At 44.3% G+C, this 24,537-nt stretch overlaps 1 protein-coding gene across 15 annotated transcripts in view; it reads right to left on the bottom strand.

The window, feature by feature from the left end:
* Positions 1-24,537, bottom strand: part of LOC110528345 (calcium-dependent secretion activator 1) — a 177,138-nt gene that overhangs the window by 89,813 nt on the left and 62,788 nt on the right. For all 15 annotated transcript variants that reach the window (XM_036983924.1, XM_036983939.1, XM_036983937.1 and 12 more), the window contains exon 3: positions 20,584-20,916. In XM_036983924.1, the coding sequence (XP_036839819.1) occupies positions 20,584-20,916 (333 nt within the window). The remainder of the gene's footprint in view (positions 1-20,583; positions 20,917-24,537) is intronic.

Consider the following 24,537-nt stretch of genomic DNA (forward strand, 5'->3'; position numbering starts at 1 on the left):
GGATGGGTGTAGTTGGTTAGAGAGGTGATGAGGGGTGACAGGATGGGTGTAGTTAGTTAGAGAGATTATGAGGGGTGACAGGATGGGTGTAGTTAGTTAGAGAGGCTTGATGAGGAGAGGTGATGAGGGGTGACAGGATGGGTATAGTTAGTTAGAGAGGCTTGATGAGGAGAGGTGATGAGGGGTGACAGGATGGGTATAGTTAGTTAGAGAGGCTTGATGAGGGGTGAGAGGATGGGTGTAGTTAGTTAGAGAGGCTTGATGAGGGGAGGTGATGAGGGCTGACAGGATGGGTGTAGTTAGTTAGAGAGGCTTGATGAGGAGAGGTGATGAGGGGTGACAGGATGGGTGTAGTTAGGTCGAGAGGCTTGATGTTGAGAGGTGATGAGGGGTGACAGGATGGGTGTAGTTAGTTAGAGAGGCTTGATGAGGAGAGGGGATGAGGGGTGACAGAATGGGTGTAGTTAGTTGGAGAGGTGATGAGGGGTGACAGCATGGGTGTAGTTAGGGAGAGAGGATTGATGAGGAGAGGTGATGAGGGGTGACAGGATGGGTGTAGTTAGAGAGGCTTGATGAGGGGTGACAGGAGGGGTGTAGTTAGTTAGATAGGCTTGATGAGGAGATGTGATGAGGGGTGACAGGATGGGTGTGGTTAGATAGAGAGGCATGATGAGGAGAGGTGATGAGGGATGACAGGATGGGTGTAGTTAGTTAGAGAGGCTTGATGAGGAGAGGTGATGAGGGGTGACAGGATGGGTGTAGTTAGTTAGAGAGGTGATGAGGGGTGACTGGATGGGTGTAGTTAGGGAGAGAGGCTTGATGAGGAGAGGTGATGAGGGGTGATAGGATGGGTGTAGTTAGTTAGAGAGGCTTGATGAGGAGAGGTGATGAGAGGTGACAGGATGGGTGTAGTTAGATAGAGAGGCTTAATGAGGAGAGGTGATGAGGGGTGACAGGATGGGTGTAGTTAGTTAGAGAGGCTTGATGAGGAGAGGTGATGAGGGGTGACAGGATGGGTGTGGTTAGATAGAGAGGCTTGATAAGGAGAGGTGATGCAGGGTGACAGGATGGGTGTAGTTAGTTAGAGAGGTGATGAGGGGTGACAGGATGGGTGTAGTTAGGTAGAGAGGCTTGATGAGTAGAGGTGATGAGGGGTGACAGGATGGGTGTAGTTAGGTAAAGAGGTGGTGAGGAGTGACAGGATGGGTGTAGTTAGTTAGAGAGGCTTGATGAGGAGAGGTGATGAGGGGTGACAGGATGGGTGTAGTTTGTTAGAGAGGCTTAATGAGGAGAGGTGATGAGGGGTGACAGGATGGGTGTAGTTAGATAGAGAGGCTTGATGAGGAGAGGTGATGAGGGGTGACAGGATGGGTGTAGTCAGGTATAGAGGTGATGAGGGGTGACAGGATGGGTGTAGTTAGTTAGAGAGGTGATGAGGGGTGACTGGATGGGTGTAGTTAGGGAGAGAGGCTTGATGAGGAGATGTGATGAGGGGTGACAGGATGGGTGTAGTCTGTTAGAGAGGCTTGAAGAGGAGGGGTGATGAGGGGTGACAGGATGGGTGTAGTTAGTTAGAGAGGTGATGAGGGGTGACAGGATTGGTGTAGTTAGTTAGAGAGGCTTGATGAAGAGAGGTAATGAGGGGTGACAGGATAGGTGTAGTTAGTTAGAGAGGCTTGATGAGGAGAGGTGATGAGGGGTGACAGGATGGGTGTAGTTAGTTAGAGAGGCTTGAAGAGGATAAGTGATGAGGGGTGACAGGATGGGTGTAGTTAGTTAGAGAGGCTTGATGAGGAGAGGTTATGAGGGGTGACAGGATGGGTGTAGTTAGATTAGAGACGCTTGAAGAGGAGTGGTGATGAAGGGTGACAGGATGGGTGTAGTTAGTTAAAGAGGCTTGATGAGGAGGGGTGATGAGGGGTGACAGGATGGGTATAGTTAGTTAGAGAGGTGATGAGAGGTGACAGGATTGGTGTAGTTAGTTAGAGAGGCTTGATGAAGAGAGGTGATGAGGGGTGACAGGATGGGTGTAGTTAGTTAGAGAGGCTTGATGAGGAGAGGTGATGAGGGGTGACAGGATGGGTGTAATTCAATAGAGAGGCTTGATGAGGAGAGGTGATGAGGGGTGAAAGGATGGGTGTAGTTAGTTAGAGAGGCTTGATGAGGAGAGGGGATGAGGGGTGACAGGATGGGTGTAGTAAGTTAGAGAGGTGATGAGGGGTGACAGGATGGGTGTAGTTAGGTAGAGAGGCTTGATGAGGAGAGGTGATGAGGGGTGACAGGATGGGTGTAGTTGGGTAGAGAGGTGGTGAGGGGTGACAGGATGGGTGTAGTTAGTTAGAGAGGCTTGATTAGGAGAGGTGATGAGGGGTGACAGGATGGGTGTAGTTAGGTTGAGAGACTTGATGAGGAGAGATGATGAGGGGTGACAGGATGGGTGTAGTTAGGTAGAGAGGCTTGATGAGGAGAGGTGATGAGGGGTGACAGGATGGGTGTAGTTAGGTAGAGAGGTGATGAGGGGTGACAGGATGGGTGTAGTTAGTTAGAGAGGCTTGATGAGGAGAGGTGATGAGGGGTGACAGGATGGGTGTAGTTAGTTAGAGAGGCTTGATGAGGAGGGGTGATGAGGGGTGACAGGATGGGTGTAGTTAGTTAGAGAGGTGATGAGGGGTGACAGGATTGGTGTAGTTAGTTAGAGAGGCTTGATGAAGAGAGTTGATGAGGGGTGACAGGATGGGTGTAGTTAGTTAGAGAGGCTTGATGAGGAGAGGTGATGAGGGGTGACAGGATGGGTGTAATTAGATAGAGAGGCTTGATGAGGAGAGGTGATGAGGGGTGACAGGATGGGTGTAGTTAGTTAGAGAGGCTTGATGAGGAGAGGGGATGAGGGGTGACAGGATGGGTGTAGTTAGTTAGAGAGGTGATGATGGGTGACAGGATGGGTGTAATTCGATAGAGAGGCTTGATGAGGAGAGGTGATGAGGGGTGAAAGGATGGGTGTAGTTAGTTAGAGAGGCTTGATGAGGAGAGGGGATGAGGGGTGACAGGATGGGTGTAGTAAGTTAGAGAGGTGATGAGGGGTGACAGGATGGGTGTAGTTAGGTAGAGAGGCTTGATGAGGAGAGGTGATGAGGGGTGACAGGATGGGTGTAGTTGGGTAGAGAGGTGGTGAGGGGTGACAGGATGGGTGTAGTTAGTTAGAGAGGCTTGATTAGGAGAGGTGATGAGGGGTGACAGGATGGGTGTAATTAGATAGAGAGGCTTGATGAGGAGAGGTGATGAGGGGTGACAGGATGGGTGTAGTTAGTTAGAGAGGCTTGATGAGGAGAGGGGATGAGGGGTGACAGGATGGGTGTAGTTAGTTAGAGAGGTGATGAGGGGTGACAGGATGGGTGTAGTTAGGTAGAGAGGCTTGATGAGGAGAGGTGATGAGGGGTGACAGGATGGGTGTAGTTGGGTAGAGAGGTGGTGAGGGGTGACAGGATGGGTGTAGTTAGTTAGAGAGGCTTGATTAGGAGAGGTGATGAGGGGTGACAGGATGGGTGTAGTTAGGTTGAGAGACTTGATGAGGAGAGATGATGAGGGGTGACAGGATGGGTGTAGTTAGGTAGAGAGGCTTGATGAGGAGAGGTGATGAGGGGTGACAGGATGGGTGTAGTTAGGTAGAGAGGTGATGAGGGGTGACAGGATGGGTGTAGTTAGTTAGAGAGGCTTGATGAGGAGAGGTGATGAGGGGTGACAGGATGGGTGTAGTTAGATAGAGAGGCTTGATGAGGAGAGGTGATGAGGGGTGACAGGATGGGTGTAGTTAGACAGAGAGTCTTGATGAGGAGAGGCGATGAGGGGTGACAGGATGGGTGTAGTTAGATAGAGAGGCTTGATGAGGAGCGGTGATGAGGGGTGACAGGATGGGTGTAGTTAGATAGAGAGGCTTGATGAGGAGAGGTGATGAGGGGTGACAGGATGGGTGTAGTTAGTTAGAGAGGCTTGATGAGGAGAGGTGATGAGGGGTGACAGGATGGGTGTAGTTTGATAGAGAGGCTTGATGAGGACAGGTGATGAGGGGTGACAGGATGGGTGTAGTTAGTTAGAGAGGTGATGAGGGGTGACAGGATGGGTGTAGTTAGTTAGAGAGGCTTGATCAGGAGAGGTAATGAGGGGTGACAGGATGGGTGTAGTTCGATAGAGAGGCTTGATGAGGAGAGGTGATGAGGGGTGACAGGATGGGTGTAGTTAGAGAGGCTTGATGAGGAGAGGTGATGAGGGGTGACAGGATGGGTGTAGTTAGATAGAGAGGCTTGATGAGGAGAGGTGATGAAGGGTGACAGGATGGGTGTAATTAGTTAGAGAGTTGATGAGCGGTGACTGGATGGATGTAGTTAGTTAGAGAGGCTTGATGAGGAGAGGTGATGAGGGGTGACAGGATGGGTGTAGTTAGTTAGAGAGGTGATGAGGGGTGACCGGATGGGTGTAGTTAGTTAGAGAGGCTTGATGAGGGGAGGTGATGAGGGGTGACATGTTGGGTGTAGTTAGTTAGAGAGGTGATGAGGGGTGACAGGATGGGTGTAGTTAGTTAGAGAGGCATGATGAGGAGAGGTGATGAGGGGTGACAGGATGGGTGTAGTTAGATAGAGAGGCTTGATGAGGAGAGGTGATGAGAGGTGACAGGATGGGTGTAGTTAGATAGAGAGGCTTGATGAGGAGAGGTAATGAGGGGTGACAGGATGGGTGTAGTTAGGTAGAGAGGCTTGATGAGGAGAGGTGATGAGGGGTGACAGGATGGGTGTAGTTAGGTTGAGAAGCTTGATGAGGAGAGGTGATGAGGGGTGACAGGATGGGTGTAGTTAGTTAGAGAGGCTTGATGAGGAGAGGTGATGAGGGGTGACAGGATGTGTGTAGTTAGGTTGAGAAGCTTGATGAGGAGAGGTGATGAGGGGTGACAGGATGGGTGTAGTTAGGTAGAGAGGCTTGATGAGGAGAGGTGATGAGGGGTGACAGGATGGGTGTAGTTAGTTAGAGAGGTGATGAGGGGTGACCGGATGAGTGTAGTTAGTTAGAGAGGCTTGATGAGGAGAGGTGATGAGGGGTGACAGGATGGGTGTAGTCAGTTAGAGAGGCTTGATGAGGAGAGGTGATGAGGGGTGACAGGATGGGTGTAGTCAGTTAGAGAGGTAATGAGGGGTGACATGATGGGTGTAGTTAGTTAGAGAGGTGATGAGGGGTGACAGGATGGGTGTAGTTAGAGACGCTTGATGAGGAGAGGTGATGAGGGGTGACAGGATGGGTGTAGTTAGATAGAGAGGCTTGATGAGGAGGTGATGAGGGGTGACAGGATGGGTGTAGTTAGATAGAGAGGCTTGATGAGGAGAGGTGATGAGGGGTGACAGGATGGGTGTAGTTAGTTAGAGAGGTAATGAGGGGTGACTGGATGGATGTAGTTAGTTAGAGGCTTGATGAGGAGAAGTGATGAGGGGTGACAGGATGGGTGTAGTTAGTTAGAGGGGTGATGAGGGGTGACAGGATGGGTGTTGTTAGTTAGAGAGTTGATGAGGGGTGACAGGATGGGTGTAGTTAGTTAGAGAGGCTTGATGAGGGGAGGTGATGAGGGGTGACAGGATGGGTGTAGTTAGTTAGAGAGGTGATGAGGGGTGACAGGATGGGTGTAGTTAGTTAGAGAGGCTTTATGAGGAGAGGTGATGAGGGGTGACAGGATGGGTGTAGTTAGAGAGGCTTGATGAGGAGAGGTGATGAGGGGTGACAGGGTGGGTGTAGTTAGATAGAGAGGCTTGATGAGGAGAGGTTATGAGGGGTGACAGGATGGGTGTAGTTAGTTAGAGAGGTGATGAGGGGTGACAGGATGGGTGTAGTTTGATAGAGAGGCTTGATGATTAGAGGTGATGAGGGGTGACAGGATGGGTGTAGTTAGATAGAGAGGCTTGATGAGGAGAGGTTATGAGGGGTGACAGGATGGGTGTAGTTTGATAGAGAGGCTTGATGAGGAGAGGTGATGAGGGGTGACAGGATGGGTGTAGTTTGATAGAGAGGCTTGATGAGGACAGGTGATGAGGGGTAACAGGTTGGGTGTAGTTTAATAGAGAGGCTTGATGCGGAGATGTTATGAGGGGTGACAGGATGGGTGTAGTTTAATAGAGAGGCTTGATGAGGAGAGGTGATGAGGGGTGACAGGATGGGTGTAGTTTAATAGAGAGGCTTGATGAGGACAGGTGATGAGGGGTGACAGGATGGGTGTAGTTTAATAGAGAGGCTTGACGAGGACAGGTGATGAGGGGTGACAGGATGGGTGTAGTTTAATAGAGAGGCTTGATGAGGACAGGTGATGAGGGGTGACAGGATGGGTGTAGTTTAATAGAGAGGCTTGATGAGGACAGGTGATGAGGGGTGACAGGATGGGTGTAGTTAGTTAGAGAGGCTTGATGAGGACAGGTGATGAGGGGTGACAGGATGGGTGTAGTTAGTTAGAGAGGCTTGATGAGGACAGGTGGTGAGGGGTGACAGGATGGGTGTAGTTTAATAGAGAGGCTTGATGAGGACAGGTGATGAGGGGTGACAGGATCGGTGTAGTTTGATAGAGAGGCTTGATGAGGAGGGGTGATGAGGGGTGACAGGATGGGTGTAGTTAGTTAGAGAGGCTTGACGAGGAGATGTTATGCCTGCTGCTACTCAGTGTTCTCATACACTATTAGAAAAAAATCTAGCTGCTATGTAGAACCTAAAAGTGTTCTTTGCCTGTCCTCACCCTTTGAAGAACCCTTTTTTGTTCAACGTAGAACCCTTTTGAGTTCCATGAAGAGCCCTTTCCACTTAGGGTTCTACATGGAACCCAAAAGAGTTCTACCTGAAACCAAAACCTGAAACACTTTACTTGACACCTAGTGTCATAACATGTTATGACACTGGGTGTTATGTCATAGCACCTGTTATAATATGGTCATAACACTGTCATGACACACATATTTACACCTGTTGTGACATATAGTAGTAATGTTATGGCTGGATATGACACCTACATACGTGTGTCAATACTCACATTCATCTCAGTCATCAGCAACAGAGCATTGGGGTAGGTGCATATCTGGCATCAATGTGTGCACAATTACCCATGATAATTGAACATGGTCAATAAAAAAATGTATACAATACCATTCAAAAGTTTGGACACATCTACTCATTAAGGGTTTTTCTCTAGAGGGTTTTTATTTTAAGGTTTTTTCTGTATTCTACATTGTAGAATAATAGTGACGACATCAAAACTATGAAATAACACATATGGAACCATGTAGTAACCAAAAAAGTGTTAAACAAATCCAAATATACTTTATATTTTGGATTGTTCAAAGTAGACACCTTTGCCTTAATGACAGCTTTGCATTCTCTCAACCAGCTTCATGAGGTAGTCACCTGGAATACTTTTCCAACAGTCTTGAAGGAGTTCCCACATCTGCTGAGCAATTGTCAGCTGATTTTTATTTACTCTGAGGTCCAACTTATCTCTAACCATCTCAAAATTGTGTTGATGTTGCGTGATTGTGGAGGCCAGGCCATCTGATGCAGCACTCCATCACTCTCCTTCTTGGTCAAATAGCCCTTACACAGCCTGGAGGTGTGTTGGGTCATTGTCTTGTTGAAAAACAAATGATAGTCCCACTAAGCACAAACCAGACGGGATGGCGTATCGCTGCAGAATGCTGTGGTAGCCATGTTCGTTAAGTGTGCTTTGATTTCTAAATAAATCACTGACAGTGTTACAAGCAAAGCACCCCCACATCTCCTCCTCCATGCTTCACGGTGGGAACCACACATGCGTAGATAATCTGTTCACCTACTCTGCGTCTCACAAATACCTTTATTTTATTTTTTATTTATTTATTTAAATACACGGTGGTTGGAAGCCAAATTCTCAAATTTGGACTCATCAAACCAAAGGACAAATTTCCACCGGTCTAATGTCCATTTCTATTGTTTCTTGGCCCAAGCAAGTCTCTTCTTATTATTGGTGTCCTTTAGTAGTGGTTTCTTTGCAGCAATTCGAGGCCTGATTCACGCAGTCTCCTCTGAACAGTTGATGTTGAGATGTGTCTGTTACTTGAACATTTATTTGGGCTGTAATGTCTGAGGCTGGTACCTCTGATGAACTTATCCTCTGCAGCAGAGATAACTTTGGGTCTTCCTTTCCTGTGGCGGTCCTCATGAGAGCTAGTTTCATCATAGCGCTTGATGGTTTTTGCGGCTGACCTTCATGTCTTAAAGTAATGATTGACTATCATTTTTTTTTGCTTAGTTGAGCAGTTCTTGCCATTATATGGACTTGGTATATTACCAAATAGGGCTATCTTCTGTACACCACCCCTACCATGTCACAACACAACTGCTTGGCTCAAACACATTAAGAAAGAAAGAAATTCCACAAATTAACTTTTAACAAGGCACACCTGTTAATTGAAATGCATTCCATTACCTCATGAAGCTGGTTGAGAGAATGCCAAAAGTGTGCAAACTGTCATCAAGGCAAAGGGTGGCTACTTTGAAGAATCTCAAATATAAAATGTATTTGATTTGTTTAACACTTTTTTGGTTACTGTTACTGCATGATTCCATATGTGTTATTTCATAGTTTTGATGTCTTCACTATTATTCTACAATGTAGAAAATAGTAAAAATAAAGAAAAACCCTGCAATGTGTCCAAACTTTTGACTCAAATTGTATATAACATAAACATATTGTTGACATGTCAGTTATGGTGTAACGGAATGTTTTGCCTTGTGTGGTAGGTTTTGTGGGTTTTAACACTCTTATGTAGCTGACATAAATTAACACATTATATGACACAACAGGTCAACATATATGTCTCATGACAGTGTTATGACCATATTATAAAAGGTTATGACAAGTTATGTCAGCTGTTATGACATATTACGACATGGTCATGACATGTCATAATGTGTTATGATGCTGGGTTTCAAGTAAAGTGTTACCAAAGTGTGCTACTTGGAACCCAAAAGGGTTTGCCTATGGGGACAGCTGATTAACCCTTTTGGAACCCTTTTTGATAAGAGTGTATCTATCTAGCCCTCCCTCTCCTCGCTGCTAGCTTAGAAACAATATGCAGTCTGTCCCCCTTCCCCTTCTCCCTTCTTCTAATCTATAGTGCTGCATTATGTCGATCCCATCACCAGCCTTACCACACGCACACAAACATGCACACGCAGGCACGCAAAGAGACACACACAAACACATACACACACACAGAGGGTTCCATAATCAGATCAGTTTAATGCTGGAAGCAGACATCCCTCAAGCATAATTCACCAGCGAACAGTTGCTGACGAAGCAAGCGAAGGCATAATGGGGTGTTGCCTTTCTCCTCCAACACCAGTAGGAGTGGGGGAGCTGTGTGTGTGTGTCTGTGGGTGTGTGGTGTGCATGCACAGCACCTTCTCCAGTGTTAAATGTAACAATGTTCCAGTGTCTTTATGGTTCCACTCTTTTCAGTGTTAAAAGAACACGTTGCTTATCGTAAAGCAGGGGCCCAATCAAAATCAAATGAAACTGTGTAGAAATGATAATGGACCTACATTCACACAGTTTCTTGACTGTGTCCAGCTCGCTAATAATTGCCCAAATTAAATTAGACAGTCAGGGAGCATCAAAAATGGCAAAAAACGATGGATAGGGGACTATTTATTTACATTTTTGACGGTGAGGAAATACAAAATATTTTCAACGCAGCCTTACGGAGCTCATTGACAACCGAACACGGCCCTAGGGAAAAAATGAGTTTGTGCTAAATACGGCTGCTAGAATCCTGACTAGAACCAAAGAAAATTATCATATTACTCCAGTGCTAGCCTCCCTACACTGGCTTCCTGTTGAGGCAAGGGCTGATTTCAAGGTTTTACTGCTAACCTACAAAGCGCTACATGGGCTTGCTCCTACCTATCGCTCTGATTTGGTCCTGCCGTACATACCTACACGTTCGCTACGGTCACAAGACACAGGCCTCCTAATTGTCCCTAGAATTTCTAAGCAAACAGCTGGAGGCAGGGCGTTCTCCTATAGAGCTCCATTTTTATGGAATAGTCTGTCTACCCATGTGAGGGACGCAAACTCGGTCTCAACCTTTAAGTCTTTACCGAAGACTCATCTCTTCAGTGGATCAGATGATTGAGTGTAGTCTGGCCCAGGAGTGTGAAGGTGAACGGAAAGGCTCTGGAGCAACGAACCGCCCTTGCTGTCTCTGCCTGGCCGGTTCCCCTCTTTCCACTGTGATTCTCTGCCTCTAACCCTATTACAGGGGCTGAGTCACTGGCTTACTGGTGCTCTTTCATGCCGTCCCTAGGAGGGGTGCGTCACCTGAGTGGGTTGAGTCACTGACGTGGTCTTCCTATCTGGGTTGGCGCTCCCCCCCTTGGGTTGTGCCGTGGCAGAGATCTTGGTGGGTTATACTCGGCCTTGTCTCAGGATGGTAAGTTGGTGGTTGAAGATATCCCTCTAGTGGTTTGGGGGATGTGCTTTGGCAAAGTGGGTGGGGTTGTATCCTGCCTGTTTGGCCCTGTCCGGGGGTATCATCGGATGGGGACACAGTGTCTCCTGACCCCTCCTGTCTCAGCCTCCAGTATTTATGCTGCAGTAGTTGTGTTTATGCTGCAGTAGTATGTGTCGGGGGGCTAGGGTCAGTTTGTTATATCTTGAGTACTTCTCATGTCTTATCTGGTGTCATGTGTGAATTTAAGTATGCTCTCTCTAATTCTCTCTTTCTCTCTTTCTTTCTCTCTCTCGGAGGACCTGAGCCCTAGGACCATGCCTCAGGACTACCTGGCATGAGGACTCCTTGCTGTCCCCAGTCCACCTGGCCGTGCTGCTGCTCCAGTTTCAACTGTTCAGCACCTGAGGTGCTGACTTGCTGCACCCTCGACAACTACTGTGATTATTATTATTTGACCATGCTGGTAATTTATGAACATTTGAACATCTTGGCCATGTTCTGTTATAATCTCCACCTGGCACAGCCAGAAGAGGACTGGCCACCCCTCATAGCCTGGTTCCTCTCTAGGTTTCTTCCTTGATTTTGGACTTTCTAGGGAGTTTTTCCTAGCCACCGTGCTTCTACACCTGCATTGCTTGCTGTTTGGGGTTTTAGGCTGGGTTTCTGTACAGCACTTTGAGATATCAGCTGATGCACGAAGGGCTATATAAATACATTTGATTTGAGGTTGACACCTCTGGTGTTAAGCCTTATTTGCATATCTCAGGTTGCCTTTCAAGTTATTTGTAGAGTGCTTGTTGCATTCGTTCATTTTCAGTCCTGTGACCTTTATCAAGTGAGAGCCCAATTAAACCTCATGGTTTGCACACCACATCAGGCCTTCAAGTCACATAATGCTGGCTTGCTAAGTGATGTGTAATTCCTATTGGAATCCAGCCAGAGTGGTGCTATCAAACAATATTCATCCGCAACTTGCATTCAGTATGACTGCCAGGGTTAGGAAGACTAAGATATGAGACTACCTCAAGCATCTACACTGGAATAACCATTTCAGTAACAGGTGCAATAAATCCAAGTAACAGATTAGATTCATTTAGGAAATCTATGTTATTTAATAGAGTAGCATAGGATGAATTCATCGATGTACATGCAAAAACATAGATATTGAAACAAACATTCTCAAAATCAATTTGCAATAGAAGTCCTGTATGGCTCTGTTAGTAGGGCATGGTGCTTGAAACACCAGGGTTGTGGGTTTGGTTCCCATGCAGGACCAGTATGAAAATGTATGAACTCACTCTGGATAAGAGTGTCTGCTAAAATATAAATGTGAGCATGATGGGTGTGGTTTTTGGTTCAACACTCGTTATTAAAACACTAGGGTTATTCTACACCACTGCACTCACACATTTCTGTCTGTTGGCTGTGGGTTTGTGATTGCTCGTTTCAGAGTTAGAGGTTAATTTTAATGTTCTCTGCTCTCTCTTACCTCACTTTGACATCTCCCTGTGCGTACAATGAAGGTAATTTAATCAGCTGCCACTTGAGATTGGGGGAAAAATTTCAGTCGAAGAGAGAGAAAGAGAGTTCATCCGTGCGGGTAAATATTCATGATCACACATCAGAGCAGCTGAGCGAGGAGAGTGTGAGAAACAGCATTTTTTTTCTACCAGTCAGTGACGTTGTTGCACTGCATCATTGTATCACTGTATCAGATCCCTGCTCCACCAACAGAACAGATATTTTCACCCTGTGGTGTCATAGCACTAACAGGCAACCAAATCTGCTTTCATTGAATAACTCTAGATGCAGTATTGAGGTTTGGCACTTAAGTGCTTAACTATTTACAGTATTTTAGAGGTGTCAAGTGCAGCAGAAACGTCCTCTACTTTCAACCATTCAGGAAATCTTTACTTATTGTAAACATGTATATTTGTTTCTTTATCTGCACATCTGTGTCTGAAACATATTGTTCATTCGGAATCAATCTCTTTAAACAACAAATGTTAAATCTTACAAAAGCCTTGCGATTCTCTGTTGAAATGATATTCTCTCCCAGTCTCTGACTGTAGCTAACCCAGACAATCTCTCTCTCTCTCTCTCTTTCTAGCACACACACACATTCTGTGGTGGTGGTGAAGGCCCTTCTTACGCCCCCGAGACAGCAGAGACAGTAAAGACTGCCAGCCTATCTTCCATGTGATTCTCACAGAAACAATGGCTGATGAGAGCTGAACATAATGTAAACAAAAGCTCATCAATTTTGCTGCCAGGCTATTGTCAATATGAACCCACTGGCTGTCAAGGGCCATCCTCCTCTTGATAATAGCAGCTAGGAACCAGGGAGTGGGAACTGTACTGTACATTTAAGCATTGTGGTCATGCCATAGATGAAATGCCAAATTATTTTATACAACTTTGCTTTTGGGGATAATAAATAAATAAGGTGTCTTATGAACATGATTTTCCCCACTCAATCCTCAATTTGAAACGCAGGCTATTGTAGACATGAACCCCCTCACCATAGCAGGTAAGCAAGTAGGCTGTGAGCTGTGCCCACTATGCATCGACAGAATAACAAAATAAAAAAATAAACTCTAAATTGTTGCATTGTGAAAATGTCACAGCTGAAATGCCAACAGTACTTCAGAGTCTAAAATATTAAACAAAATGTCAATTATTCCTCCCACTCTCAATTTGTGATCCAAAATATTCAAAACCAAAGTTTTTTCAAAATGTATTTGAAGTGGGCTATATTTCTGCATATTTGTAAGTATAAATACATTAGTGTACACTATTATTTGTTACAAAAATTGTATGGGCCCTGGTAAAAAGTAGAACACTATATAGGGAATAGGGTGCCATTTGGGACACATTCTGCATGTTATCTGCTCCGTATGAATAATATTAACGCTGACCACTTCCATCCATAGTGCCTGTAACTGTTCAGCAGCACCCAAGCAGCCTTGTGAGAGGAGCTGAGAGACTAAATTGTTACTGTGGTACCGTAGAGACACAGCAATGGAGTCTAATGGCCTTCAATAATACCCAACCAGCAGTCTCATTGTTTGTTATTGAGTTAGAGTAATGCTCAAAGAATATAACCGCGTCACTACAGCTCAAAGCCAAGATAATGAATCTGTCACCTTGAGGTGTGATTATCATCACATTTGTGATGCTTGGTTGCGTGACTATAATTGTCATCTCTATTTTTTTGTATTTTTGCCATGTCATTGCTGACACTGGCATTGACTGGTTCATTGGCTACAAAGATGACTCATATGCATGCAGCCTTCAGTGGCAACCTCAATAGCAAGGCAAACGATCATCCAAGTAGATCAGATGGCAAATGTTCAAATTATTTGTTGGTTAATATGAGAAAGAGATTCGTAAGGCCATTCATCTCATCTCTATGCGTGAGTACATGGCAGGCAACAACACATTCACATTTTCTGCATCCGACTGCACTTGCCCGACAATTTCTGCTAATTATGTCTAATTGTGCTTACATTAAATAAACTCCAGGTGGTGTATGTGTCGTCTAATGGCACAAACTCATTCAGAACGCCTCTTAGAACGCCTTTCTATTGACAAAAAAATCCCATTCACTCCATCACCATCAGAAAGGCTAAATGATGTGCGTTTTAAGTGGATGAATGTGTTTGATGCAGAGTAGCTTGCCTTTGGCTTAACGTGGCTAAACGACCAAACATACACACACACACACACACTTGCACGCCACTCAGAGAGTCATATTAACCAGGTCAATCGGCTGTCATGATGTGGCCTTGAAGCTCCTATTCAGTTGCATGCTTTACTGAAACTCACAACACAAAACATATTACTCTGTGTGTGTGTTTCATGCATCACTTGAAAGTTCTATTCAGTTCCATGCTTTACTAAACTGGGACTCATAATGAGCCACATTACAGAATGGAAAGTAGACACGAAGCCGAAAGAAACAGCCTTCTTAGAAATACATATTCCTGCACATCTCCAATAGGCATGAGGAATAGAGAGACATGTACATCTGCATTACCACAGATGCTGGACTGTGCCACGCATAGCACAGTTAGGTCACTTGGTTGTCGTATCATAAGAGCCAGACAGGCTGGTGCGATGAGGCCGTTGGTTATACATACTGTACCAGTGTACTAGTCTTCCAAAACAAGGTACCAGTGTACTCAACCTGCTCTTAGTCACTCTCAGAGCCACTTGTACCACATTCCCCTGGTTATCACCTGATTGTGCAGCCCAGCCTCATTACATTGTATTGGGAGAGCCAGAGAGGCTGGTGCAGGGGGGCCACAGGTCACACTGTACCAGTCTAGTCAGCCTGCTCCGAATCACTCCCATATTTCTGCAGTGCTTCCCGGTACCTTGTATCTGGGACAGAAATAGTCCTTCTCCCTTCCCCCGCTCTCTTGTTATGTGACTTTAACAAATTACTTAAATCCCACGAGATAAGAGCTATAACTGATGGCCTCTGAATCTTAACCAATCCCTGAAAACCTCTCATCACATCTTCTCCAACCAGCCCTGAGGCATCTAGTGCTGAGCAGCGAGCAGCATCATCTTCTGTTTGGGGAGAACTCCGTCATCGATCTAAATGGATATGCACCATTTCACCATTGTTTCAAATAATAACACAGCATATCAATCTGGATTCTAGGATAATCATCGAGAGACAACAGTGGAGAATGCAGTGCTGCCATTGCCATGGGTTGGTTCTTATGAGGGTTGTCTCCCCAAATGGTACCTTTGTCCCTACATAGTGCACTACTTTTGACCAGAGGCTTATGTGGTCGAAAGTAGTGCACTATACTGTACACAAACAAATCACACTGTGGTAAAAAGGCCTATTGCTCCGGTCATATTGAACACTGTGGTAAAAAGGCCTATTGCTCTGGTCATATTGAACACTGTGGTAAAAAGGCCTATTGCTCCTGTCATATTGAACACTGTGGTAAAAAGGCCTATTGCTCTGGTCATATTGAACACTGTGGTAAAAAGGCCTATTGCTCCTGTCATATTAAACACTGTGGTAAAAAGGCCTATTGCTCTTGTCAAATTGAACACTGTGGTAAAAAGGCCTATTGCTCCGGTCATATTGAACACTGCGGTAAAAAGGCCTATTGCTCTGGTCATATTGAACACTGCGGTAAAAAAGCATATTGCTCCTGTCATATTGAACACTGTGGTAAAAAGGCCTATTGCTCCTGTCATATTGAACACCGTGGTAAAAATCCCTGTTGCTCCTGTCATATTGAACACTGTGGTAAAAAGGCCTATTGCTCCTGTCATATTGAACACTGTGGTAAAAAGGCCTATTGCTCCGGTCATACTGAACACTGTGGTAAAAAGGCCTATTGCTCCGGTCATACTGAACACTGTGGTAAAAAGGCCTATTGCTCTTGTCATATTGAACACTGTGGTAAAAAGGCCTATTGCTCCGGTCATACTGAACACTGTGGTAAAAAGGCCTATTGCTCCGGTCATATTGAACACTGTGGTAAAAAGGCCTATTGCTCCGGTCATATTGAACACTGTGGTAAAAAGGCCTATTGCTCCGGTCATACTGAACACTGTGGTAAAAAGGCCTATTGCTCCGGTCATACTGAACACTGTGGTAAAAAGGCCTATTGCTCCGGTCATACTGAACACTGTGGTAAAAAGGCCTATTGCTCCGGTCATACTGAACACTGCGGTAAAAAGGCCTATTGCTCTGGTCATGCTGAACACTGTGGTAAAAAGGCCTATTGCTCCGGTCATACTGAACACTGTGGTAAAAAGGCCTATTGCTCCGGTCATACTGAACACTGTGGTAAAAAAGGGCTATGGCTCCTGTCATATTGAACACTGTGGTCAAAGGCCTATTGCTCTTGTCAAATTGAACACTGTGGTAAAAAGGCCTATAGCTCCGGTCATATTGAACACTGTGGTCAAAGGCCTATTGCTCTTGTCAAATTGAACACTGTGGTAAAAAGGCCTATAGCTCCGGTCATATTGAACACTGTGGTCAAAGGCCTATTGCTCTTGTCAAATTGAACACTGTGGTAAAAAAGGCCTATTGCTCCTGTCATACTGAACACTGCGGTAAAAAGGCCTATTGCTCCGGTCATACTGAACACTGTGGTAAAAAGGCCTATTGCTCTGGTCATATTGAACACTGTGGTCAAAGGCCTATTGCTCTTGTCAAATTGAACACTGTGGTAAAAAGGCCTATTGCTCCGGTCATACTGAACACTGTGGTCAAAGGCCTATTGCTCTTGTCAAATTGAACACTGTGGTAAAAAGGCCTATAGCTCCGGTCATATTGAACACTGTGGTCAAAGGCCTATTGCTCTTGTCAAATTGAACACTGTGGTAAAAAAGGCCTATTGCTCCTGTCATACTGAACACTGCGGTAAAAAGGCCTATTGCTCTTGTCATATTGAACACCGTGGTAAAAAGCCTTGTTACTCCTGTCATATTGAACACTGTGGTAAAAAGGCCTATAGCTCCGGTCATATTGAACACTGTGGTCAAAGGCCTATTGCTCTTGTCAAATTGAACACTGTGGTAAAAAGGCCTATAGCTCCGGTCATATTGAACACTGTGGTCAAAGGCCTATTGCTCTTGTCAAATTGAACACTGTGGTAAAAAAGGCCTATTGCTCCTGTCATACTGAACACTGCGGTAAAAAGGCCTATAGCTCCGGTCATATTGAACACTGTGGTAAAAAGGCCCATTGCTCCTGTCATATTGAACACCGTGGTAAAAAGCCTTGTTACTCCTGTCATATTGAACACCGTGGTAAAAAGGTCTATAGTGTCAGTGGTCAGCAGAAAAATAGCTATTCTGCTGCTTGTGAGCAGTGGTGTTTTCACTGCTGTGACAAGATGGTAACTGGCATAGGGATATTTAGTATGCTGAAATGGCCCGCCTCTGATCGCTCTGTTTCTGTGTGCATCTGTGCATCTGTGTCTGTCTGTCCGTCCGTCCGTGTGTGTGTCCGTCCGTCTGTCTGTCCGTGTGTGTGTGTGTGTGTCTGTTCATGTGTGTGTGTTTGTGTGTGCGTGTGTGTGTGTGTACGTACACGAACGCATGATTTTAAGCATGTGTGTCTGTGTTCCAATCCAGACAAATGGTAAATCAATCTGACCAGTTTAGCTCATTGCTACAGCCAAGTGGTCTTGACCTGAAGACATATCATGGAGGAGAAGCACCACAATATGCTATACCTAAAACACAGCAACACAGTTTCCAGTTACCAATGCAAAAGGGCAAAAATAACAAACAGAACACGATTGATTATATTTATAATTTGGCAGCTTCCTTTGTCTGCAGCTCTGCAGTGCTTAGTGCCAAGTGGTATATGTTCATAGGCATTGCCCACCATGCCACCATACCAACCCACAGCACTGTGTCCTTGTCCTGCAAGCAGATTCATTCCTGACCCTCCACCAGCGGCTCTTCCCTGCTCCGCCGCCAGGTTGCACAGGAAAACTAGGTTAGCCATCTTCAAAGGATAAGCAGGGAAGAAACTAAAGCAACTATGGGAAGATTCAGAGGGGCTGTGCTTTATCTCAGCGTGAGACAGACCAACAAATTAAGGATTGGAGAGAGAGAGAAAGAGAGAGAGAAAGAAAGAGAGAGAGAGAAAGAGAGAGAGAAATCTATTTGGCTTTAAACAGACAGTACATCGTGGCAGACTATCTATCTACTGTGACTGAGAAAAAACTGAGAAAAACACTGACTGTGTACAGACTCAGTAAGCAAAGCCTGGCCATAGAAACCAGCCGTCATAGACAAATCTCAGAGAGGACAGGTTGTGCTCACTCTGCCCTGAGACAGCTGCATTTTTTCCAACACTGCCAGAACTACACAGACTTATGGGCAATTTTCTTTCCCAGAATTGAAAACAAATACAACAATTTTGAAACCAAAACAGAAAGGGAGAAAATCAAATATCTACTGGGAATAAAAAAAACTTTTGTGCCACATTAGCTTCTAAATATGTGGCATTTTACCACACACGTAGGGACAAACAGTGGAACGACAAACCAGAGCAATAACATTGCCAACTGTGTCTTTATCACTATTTCATTATTGTCCTAGTTCATTTGTTACTGTAGTGTCCCATTAATTGTTACTACTCATTGAGTATTATTATTTGTCCTATTGTTATCTATCTGCGTCATCATCGATTTGATGCGTGTCTATATGTTTGCTTTGGCAATGTATGTGGTAACACTTTCCATGCCAATAAAGCCATTTGAGAGAGAGAGAGAGTTAGAGAGAGAGAGAGAGAGTTAGAGAGAGAAAGGGAGAGAGTGAGACTCATGCCTCTGACTTGATCAATCTAATACTTCACATTGTAACCCAGTCTCCATTCACAATCTTCCATTATACTGTACTTCAGTTGAAGGAAAAACACATCAGTTCAAAGCTTCCTGAGGATATGCCGTTGGGATAGCAACCATTAAAACTGCCATTTGTAACTTTTTAGGAGACTCAACCAAATTCACATGGAAATGTGTGTTATAGATCTATAATTTGAATTGAAAGCAAGTCTAAGGTAGATCTGTTCTATGTGCTCTATTTTTATCCCTCCTATTCTGAAGTTTTTTTTTGCGTCTCTTACTTTTGGCTTTGTACACCAGCTTCAAACCACAGAAAACACTTTTTTTGGTTATGGAAAATATATTATATTCTTGGCGGTTTTGTCACATAAACTGAAATTAGGCGAAGTATTAGAATTTGATCTACCAGGAAATGGCACAATGATTTCTGTGCAGTGCATCTTCAAAATGTTATACAACATAAATTAGGAAGAAAACAGTAAGATGATACTTCTTCTCTCAGGCAGAAATTAAGCCGTTTCAACAATTCATTGGTTTCTGAGGGCCACGTGCATTAAATCGAAATGGGAGAGAATGAGACCATTCACTTAAGTGTGGTTGCTAATGCATTAAATTATGAGAAAATGTAAATGTATCTGAGCTCTGGCTCCGAATGCTTCCTGTGATCAGACTTTTAATCAACCTCCTGGAAGAAGAATATATTAGCACTGCTATCTGCTCTCTAGGTCTCAGCGTTCTCATAGAGTGTTGTACAAGTGAAGCAGCGAGAGAGGAGAGTTATGTCCGACACAAGCACACTGGTGTCCACCATTGTCCTCGAGCCATCTCAACATGTCACTCCTCATAGGAAGGAGATCGAAGCGCTGGCTCTCTAGGCGCCGGGCTGTAAGATAGGCCTGTGATTTACCAGCTTTGGGTTTGTGTGATCTCCCTCTTGAAAATAAGTGGCAGGTGCATGTTATTTTATATTATTTCACCAAATGGAAACCTGGTGAAGGCTGTTTCAGCCAAAATACAAGAACAGGAAGAGCCTGTTTGAAAGTAAAACATGCCTTCTAGTCAAGGTGTAAAACCTGGGCCCATATCCACAAATTGTCTCAGAGTAAGAGTGCTGATCGAGGATCAGTTCGACCATGCATTATAATCTAAAAGGAAAACCTGATCTTAAGTCAGCACTCCTACATTGTTATTGATTATTGCATTGTTGGGTTTTGAGTTGGCAAGAAAGGCATTTCACTGTACTTGTGCATGTGACATTAAAACTTGAAATGCTTGAGATGCTTGAAAAATACAGTTGGTCTCTAAAACCTGGAGTGATTCTATAAACCCATATTGATCTGTGACCTTGCTACTGCGTGAGAGTAAGGAGACAGCAGACTTTCCACTGTAGCTGTACAGCTGCAGGCATAGCCAGAACGACAGTAACAAATGCTGGACTGTTCTTGGCCTTGATTGTTTTTTTGTAAACCCGGCAGGCAAAACTGTCTGCAATGACATCAGTCTCTGGTTGTGATGGCATCATGATGACGTCATTGTCACCAGTCAGTTTTGCCCACTGGGAAAGTAGTGGTCTTTTTTTACCAGCGATATACACACACATAGATGCGTCAGAAATAGCAGCCTATGGACCCTAGTCAAAAGCAGTGCAGGGAATAGGGAACCATTTCGGATGCAACCATATTTCACAGTGATGCGTACACACACACCCTCCCTCTACTAACGCCTGCTCTTACCTGGCAGGCGTTGTAGAGCAGCTGGTGCTCAAATTTCTTGATACCCAGAATGTTCTGGAACATCTCGTAGAGCTGGTCCTTGCTGAGGATGAGCTCTGAGGCAGCGCTGGCCGTCATGCGCTGCTGGGCTTTGCGTGGGTCCTCGTCCCCGCGGTAGATGGTGTCGAACTTGGCCATCCAGGAGCTGAGCACTGTCTCCTTACTCAGGCCGTCGATCTCAGGCAGGCTGCGGACACGCTTCTCAATGTGCCTCTTGAACACCTCCCTGCAGTCATTGGCTGAGAAGCCCCCGCTCTGGACCATCTTGGCAACGCGGTCGCTCTTCAGGAACACCTGCGGTCACAGAGAGACATGTTGGAATGGATAGATAACCGCACACTGTTGAAAACATCCAGAAGAAATAAGAAAGTGAGGTTTAAATGCCAAAATTATATTTATTTGGGCAGATGCCCCAAAATGTGCTCAGCGCAATAATAAATACAAGTGAAAATATATATTTTTTTGTTGACTTAACCAATCATCAGTGTGATAAAGGGCACCCACACCTGGCTCATATACATTTTGATTACATCACGTAATCAAACCTAGGTAAATGAAAGTAGAGCATCTGAAGTTATAATGCCACAGAGAGAAAGAGAGCAATGTGATGTCAATGACTGTCTTGTAACAGAGTAGAGACAGAAAGTCTCGATGATAAACTATGATAAACTATACCTACTGAGGACACACTGTCTGAATCAACATTGTTTCTAAGTAATTTCAAGGATTCATTTGAACCTTGAAGGATTACAATTACTTTGAACCAACATTGAGTTGCCCGCTGTGCCAAGTGGGTATTGTGATTGCATATGGGTACCATCCAAAATAAACGAAACACCAACATAAAGTGTCTTAACAAGGCATTGGGTCACCACTAGCTGCCATAATAGCTTCATTTAGTAAATTCATAGATTCTACAAGTGTCTGGAACTCTATTGGAGGGATGTGACACCATTCTTCCATGAGAAATTGTTGATGGTGGTGGAAAACGCTGTCTTGGGCGCCACTCCAGAATCTCCTATAGGTGTCATTTGGGTTGAGATCTGGTGACTGAGACACACACACATAAAACACTTTAAATGTCCCTATGCTCCTTTGAGACCACCCTTTAACATTCACAGATCCCTTCATTTGGCCATGGCAGCCAAAATAATGGCAACTTGGAATTTATATATACATGACCCTAAGCATGATGGAATGTTAATTGCTTAATTAAATCAGGTACCACACCCGTGTGGAAGCACCTCTTTAAAAAATATGCTGAACAAGCATATTGTTGGAGTCTGATATACATACACCTTAGCCAAATATATTTATACTCAGTTTTTCACAACTCCTGACATTAAATCCTAGTAAAAATTCCCTCTTAGGTCAGTTAGGATCACCACTTTATTTTCAGAATGTGAAATGTCAGAATAATAGTAGAGAGAATGATTTATTTCAGCTTTTATTTCATTCATCACATTCTCAGTGGGTCAGAAGTTTACATACACTCAATTAGTATTTGGTAGCATTGCCTTTAAATTGTTTAACTTGGGTCGAACAAGCTCCACAAGCTTCCCACAATAAGTTGGGTGAATTTTGGCCCATTCCTCCTGACAGAGCTGGTGTCATTGAGTCAGATTTGTAGGCCTCCTTGCTCACAAACTTTTTCAGATCTGCCAACAAATTTTCTATAGGATTGAGGTCAGGGCTTTGTTATGGCCACTCCAATACCTTGACTGTGTTGTCCTTAAGCCATTTTGCCACAACTTTGGAAGTATGCTTGTGGTCATTGTCCATTTGGAATACACATTTGCGACCAATCTTTTACTTCCTGACTGACGTCTTGACATGTTGCTTCAATATATCCACATAATTATCCTGCCTCATGATGCCATCTATTTTGTGAAGTGCACCAATCCCTCCTGCAGCAAAGTACCCCCACAACATGATACTGTCATCCCCGTGCTTCACTGTTGGGATGGTGTTCTTCGGCTTGCAAGCCTCACCCTTTTTCCTCCAAACATAACGATTGTCATTATTGCCAAACAGTTTTATTTTTGTTCCATCAGACCAGAGGATATGTCTCCAAAAAGTACGATCTTTGTCCCCTTGTGCAGTTTCAAACCGTAGTCTGGCATTTTTATGGTGGTTTTGGAGCAGTGGCTTCTTCCTCGCTGAGCGACCTTTCAAGGTTATGTCTATATAGGACTCGTCTTACTGTGGATATAGATACTTTTGTACCTGTTTCCTCCAGCATCTTCACAAGGTCGTTTGCTGTTGTTCTGGGATTGATTTGCACTTTTCGCATAAAGGTAGGTTAATCTCTAGGAGACAGAACTCGTCTCCTTTCTGAGCGGTATGACGGCTGCGTGGTCCCATGGTGTTTATACATGTGTACTGTTGTTTGTACAGATGAACATAGTACCTTCAGGCGTTTGGAAATTGCTCCCAAGGATGAACCAGACTTGTGGAGGTCTATAATTTGTTTCTTGAGGTGTTGGCTGATTTCTTGTGATTTTCCCATGATGTCAAGCAAATAGGCACTGAGCTTGAAGCTAAGCCTTGAAATACATCCACAGGTACACATCCAATTCACTCAAATTATGTAAATTAGCTTATCAGAAGCTTCTAAAGCCATGACATCATTTTCTGGAAATTTCCAAGCTGTTTAAAGGCACAGTCAACTTAGTGTATGTAAACGTCTGACCCACTGGAATTGTGATACAGTTAATTGTAAGTGAAATAATCTGTTTGTAAACAATTGTTGGAAAAATGACTTGTGTCATGCACAAAGTAGATGTCCTAACCGACTTGCCAAAACTATAGTTTGTTAACAAGAAATTTGTGGAGTGGTTGAAAAATGAGTTTTAATGACTCCAACCTAAATGTATGTAAACTTCCAACTTCAACTGTATGAATGCAACATTCAACAGTTACAGTTCATATCAGGAAATCAGTCAATTTAAATAAATAAATTAGGCCCTAATTTATGGATTTCACATGACTTGGAATACAGATATGCATCTGTTGGTCACAGATAACCTTTAAAGAAGGTAGGGTGTGGATCAGAAAACCAGTCAGTATGTGGTGCAACTACAATTTGCCTCATGCAGACACATCTCCTTCGCATAGAGTTGATCAAGCAAAAACTGTTGCGATAAAAATACTGAACAAAAATATAAACGCAACGTGCAACAATTTCAAAGATTGTACTGAGTTACAGTTTATATAAGGAACAGCCAATTAAAATAAATTAATTAGTCCTTAATCTATGGATTTCACATGACTGGGAATACAGATAATCTGTTGGTCACAGATACCTTAAAAAAAAGATTGGGTGTGGATCAGAAAACCAGTCTGTATCTGGTGTGAATACCATTTGCCTCAAGCAGCGCGACACATCTCACCTTGCATAGAGGTAATCAGACTGTTGATTGTGGCCTGTGGAATGTTGTCCCACTCCTCTTCAATGGCTGTACAAAGTTGCTCGATATTGGCGGGAACTGGAACACGCTGTCGTACACGTCAATCCAGAGCATCCCAAACATGCTCAATTGGTGACATGTCTGGTGAGTATGCAGGCCATGGAAGAACTGGGACATTTTCCAGCTTCCAGTAACTGTTTACAGATCTTTGCGAAATGGGGCTGTGCATTATCATGCTGAAACATGAGGTGATGGCGGCGGATGAATGGCACGATAATGGGCCTCAGGATCTCATCACGGTATCTCTGTGCATAAAATAGTTTATCGATAAAAGGCAATTGTGTTTGTTGTCCGTAGCTTATGCCTGCCCATATCATGACCCACCGCCACCATGGGGCACACTGTTCACAACGTTGACATCAGCAAACTGCTCGCACACACAACACCATACAAGCTGTCTGCCATCTGCCCGGTACAGTTGAAACTGGGATTAATCCATGAAGAG

This window comes from Oncorhynchus mykiss, chromosome 7 (genome assembly GCF_013265735.2).
Source record: "Oncorhynchus mykiss isolate Arlee chromosome 7, USDA_OmykA_1.1, whole genome shotgun sequence".
NCBI classification, from domain to species: Eukaryota; Metazoa; Chordata; class Actinopteri; order Salmoniformes; family Salmonidae; genus Oncorhynchus; species Oncorhynchus mykiss.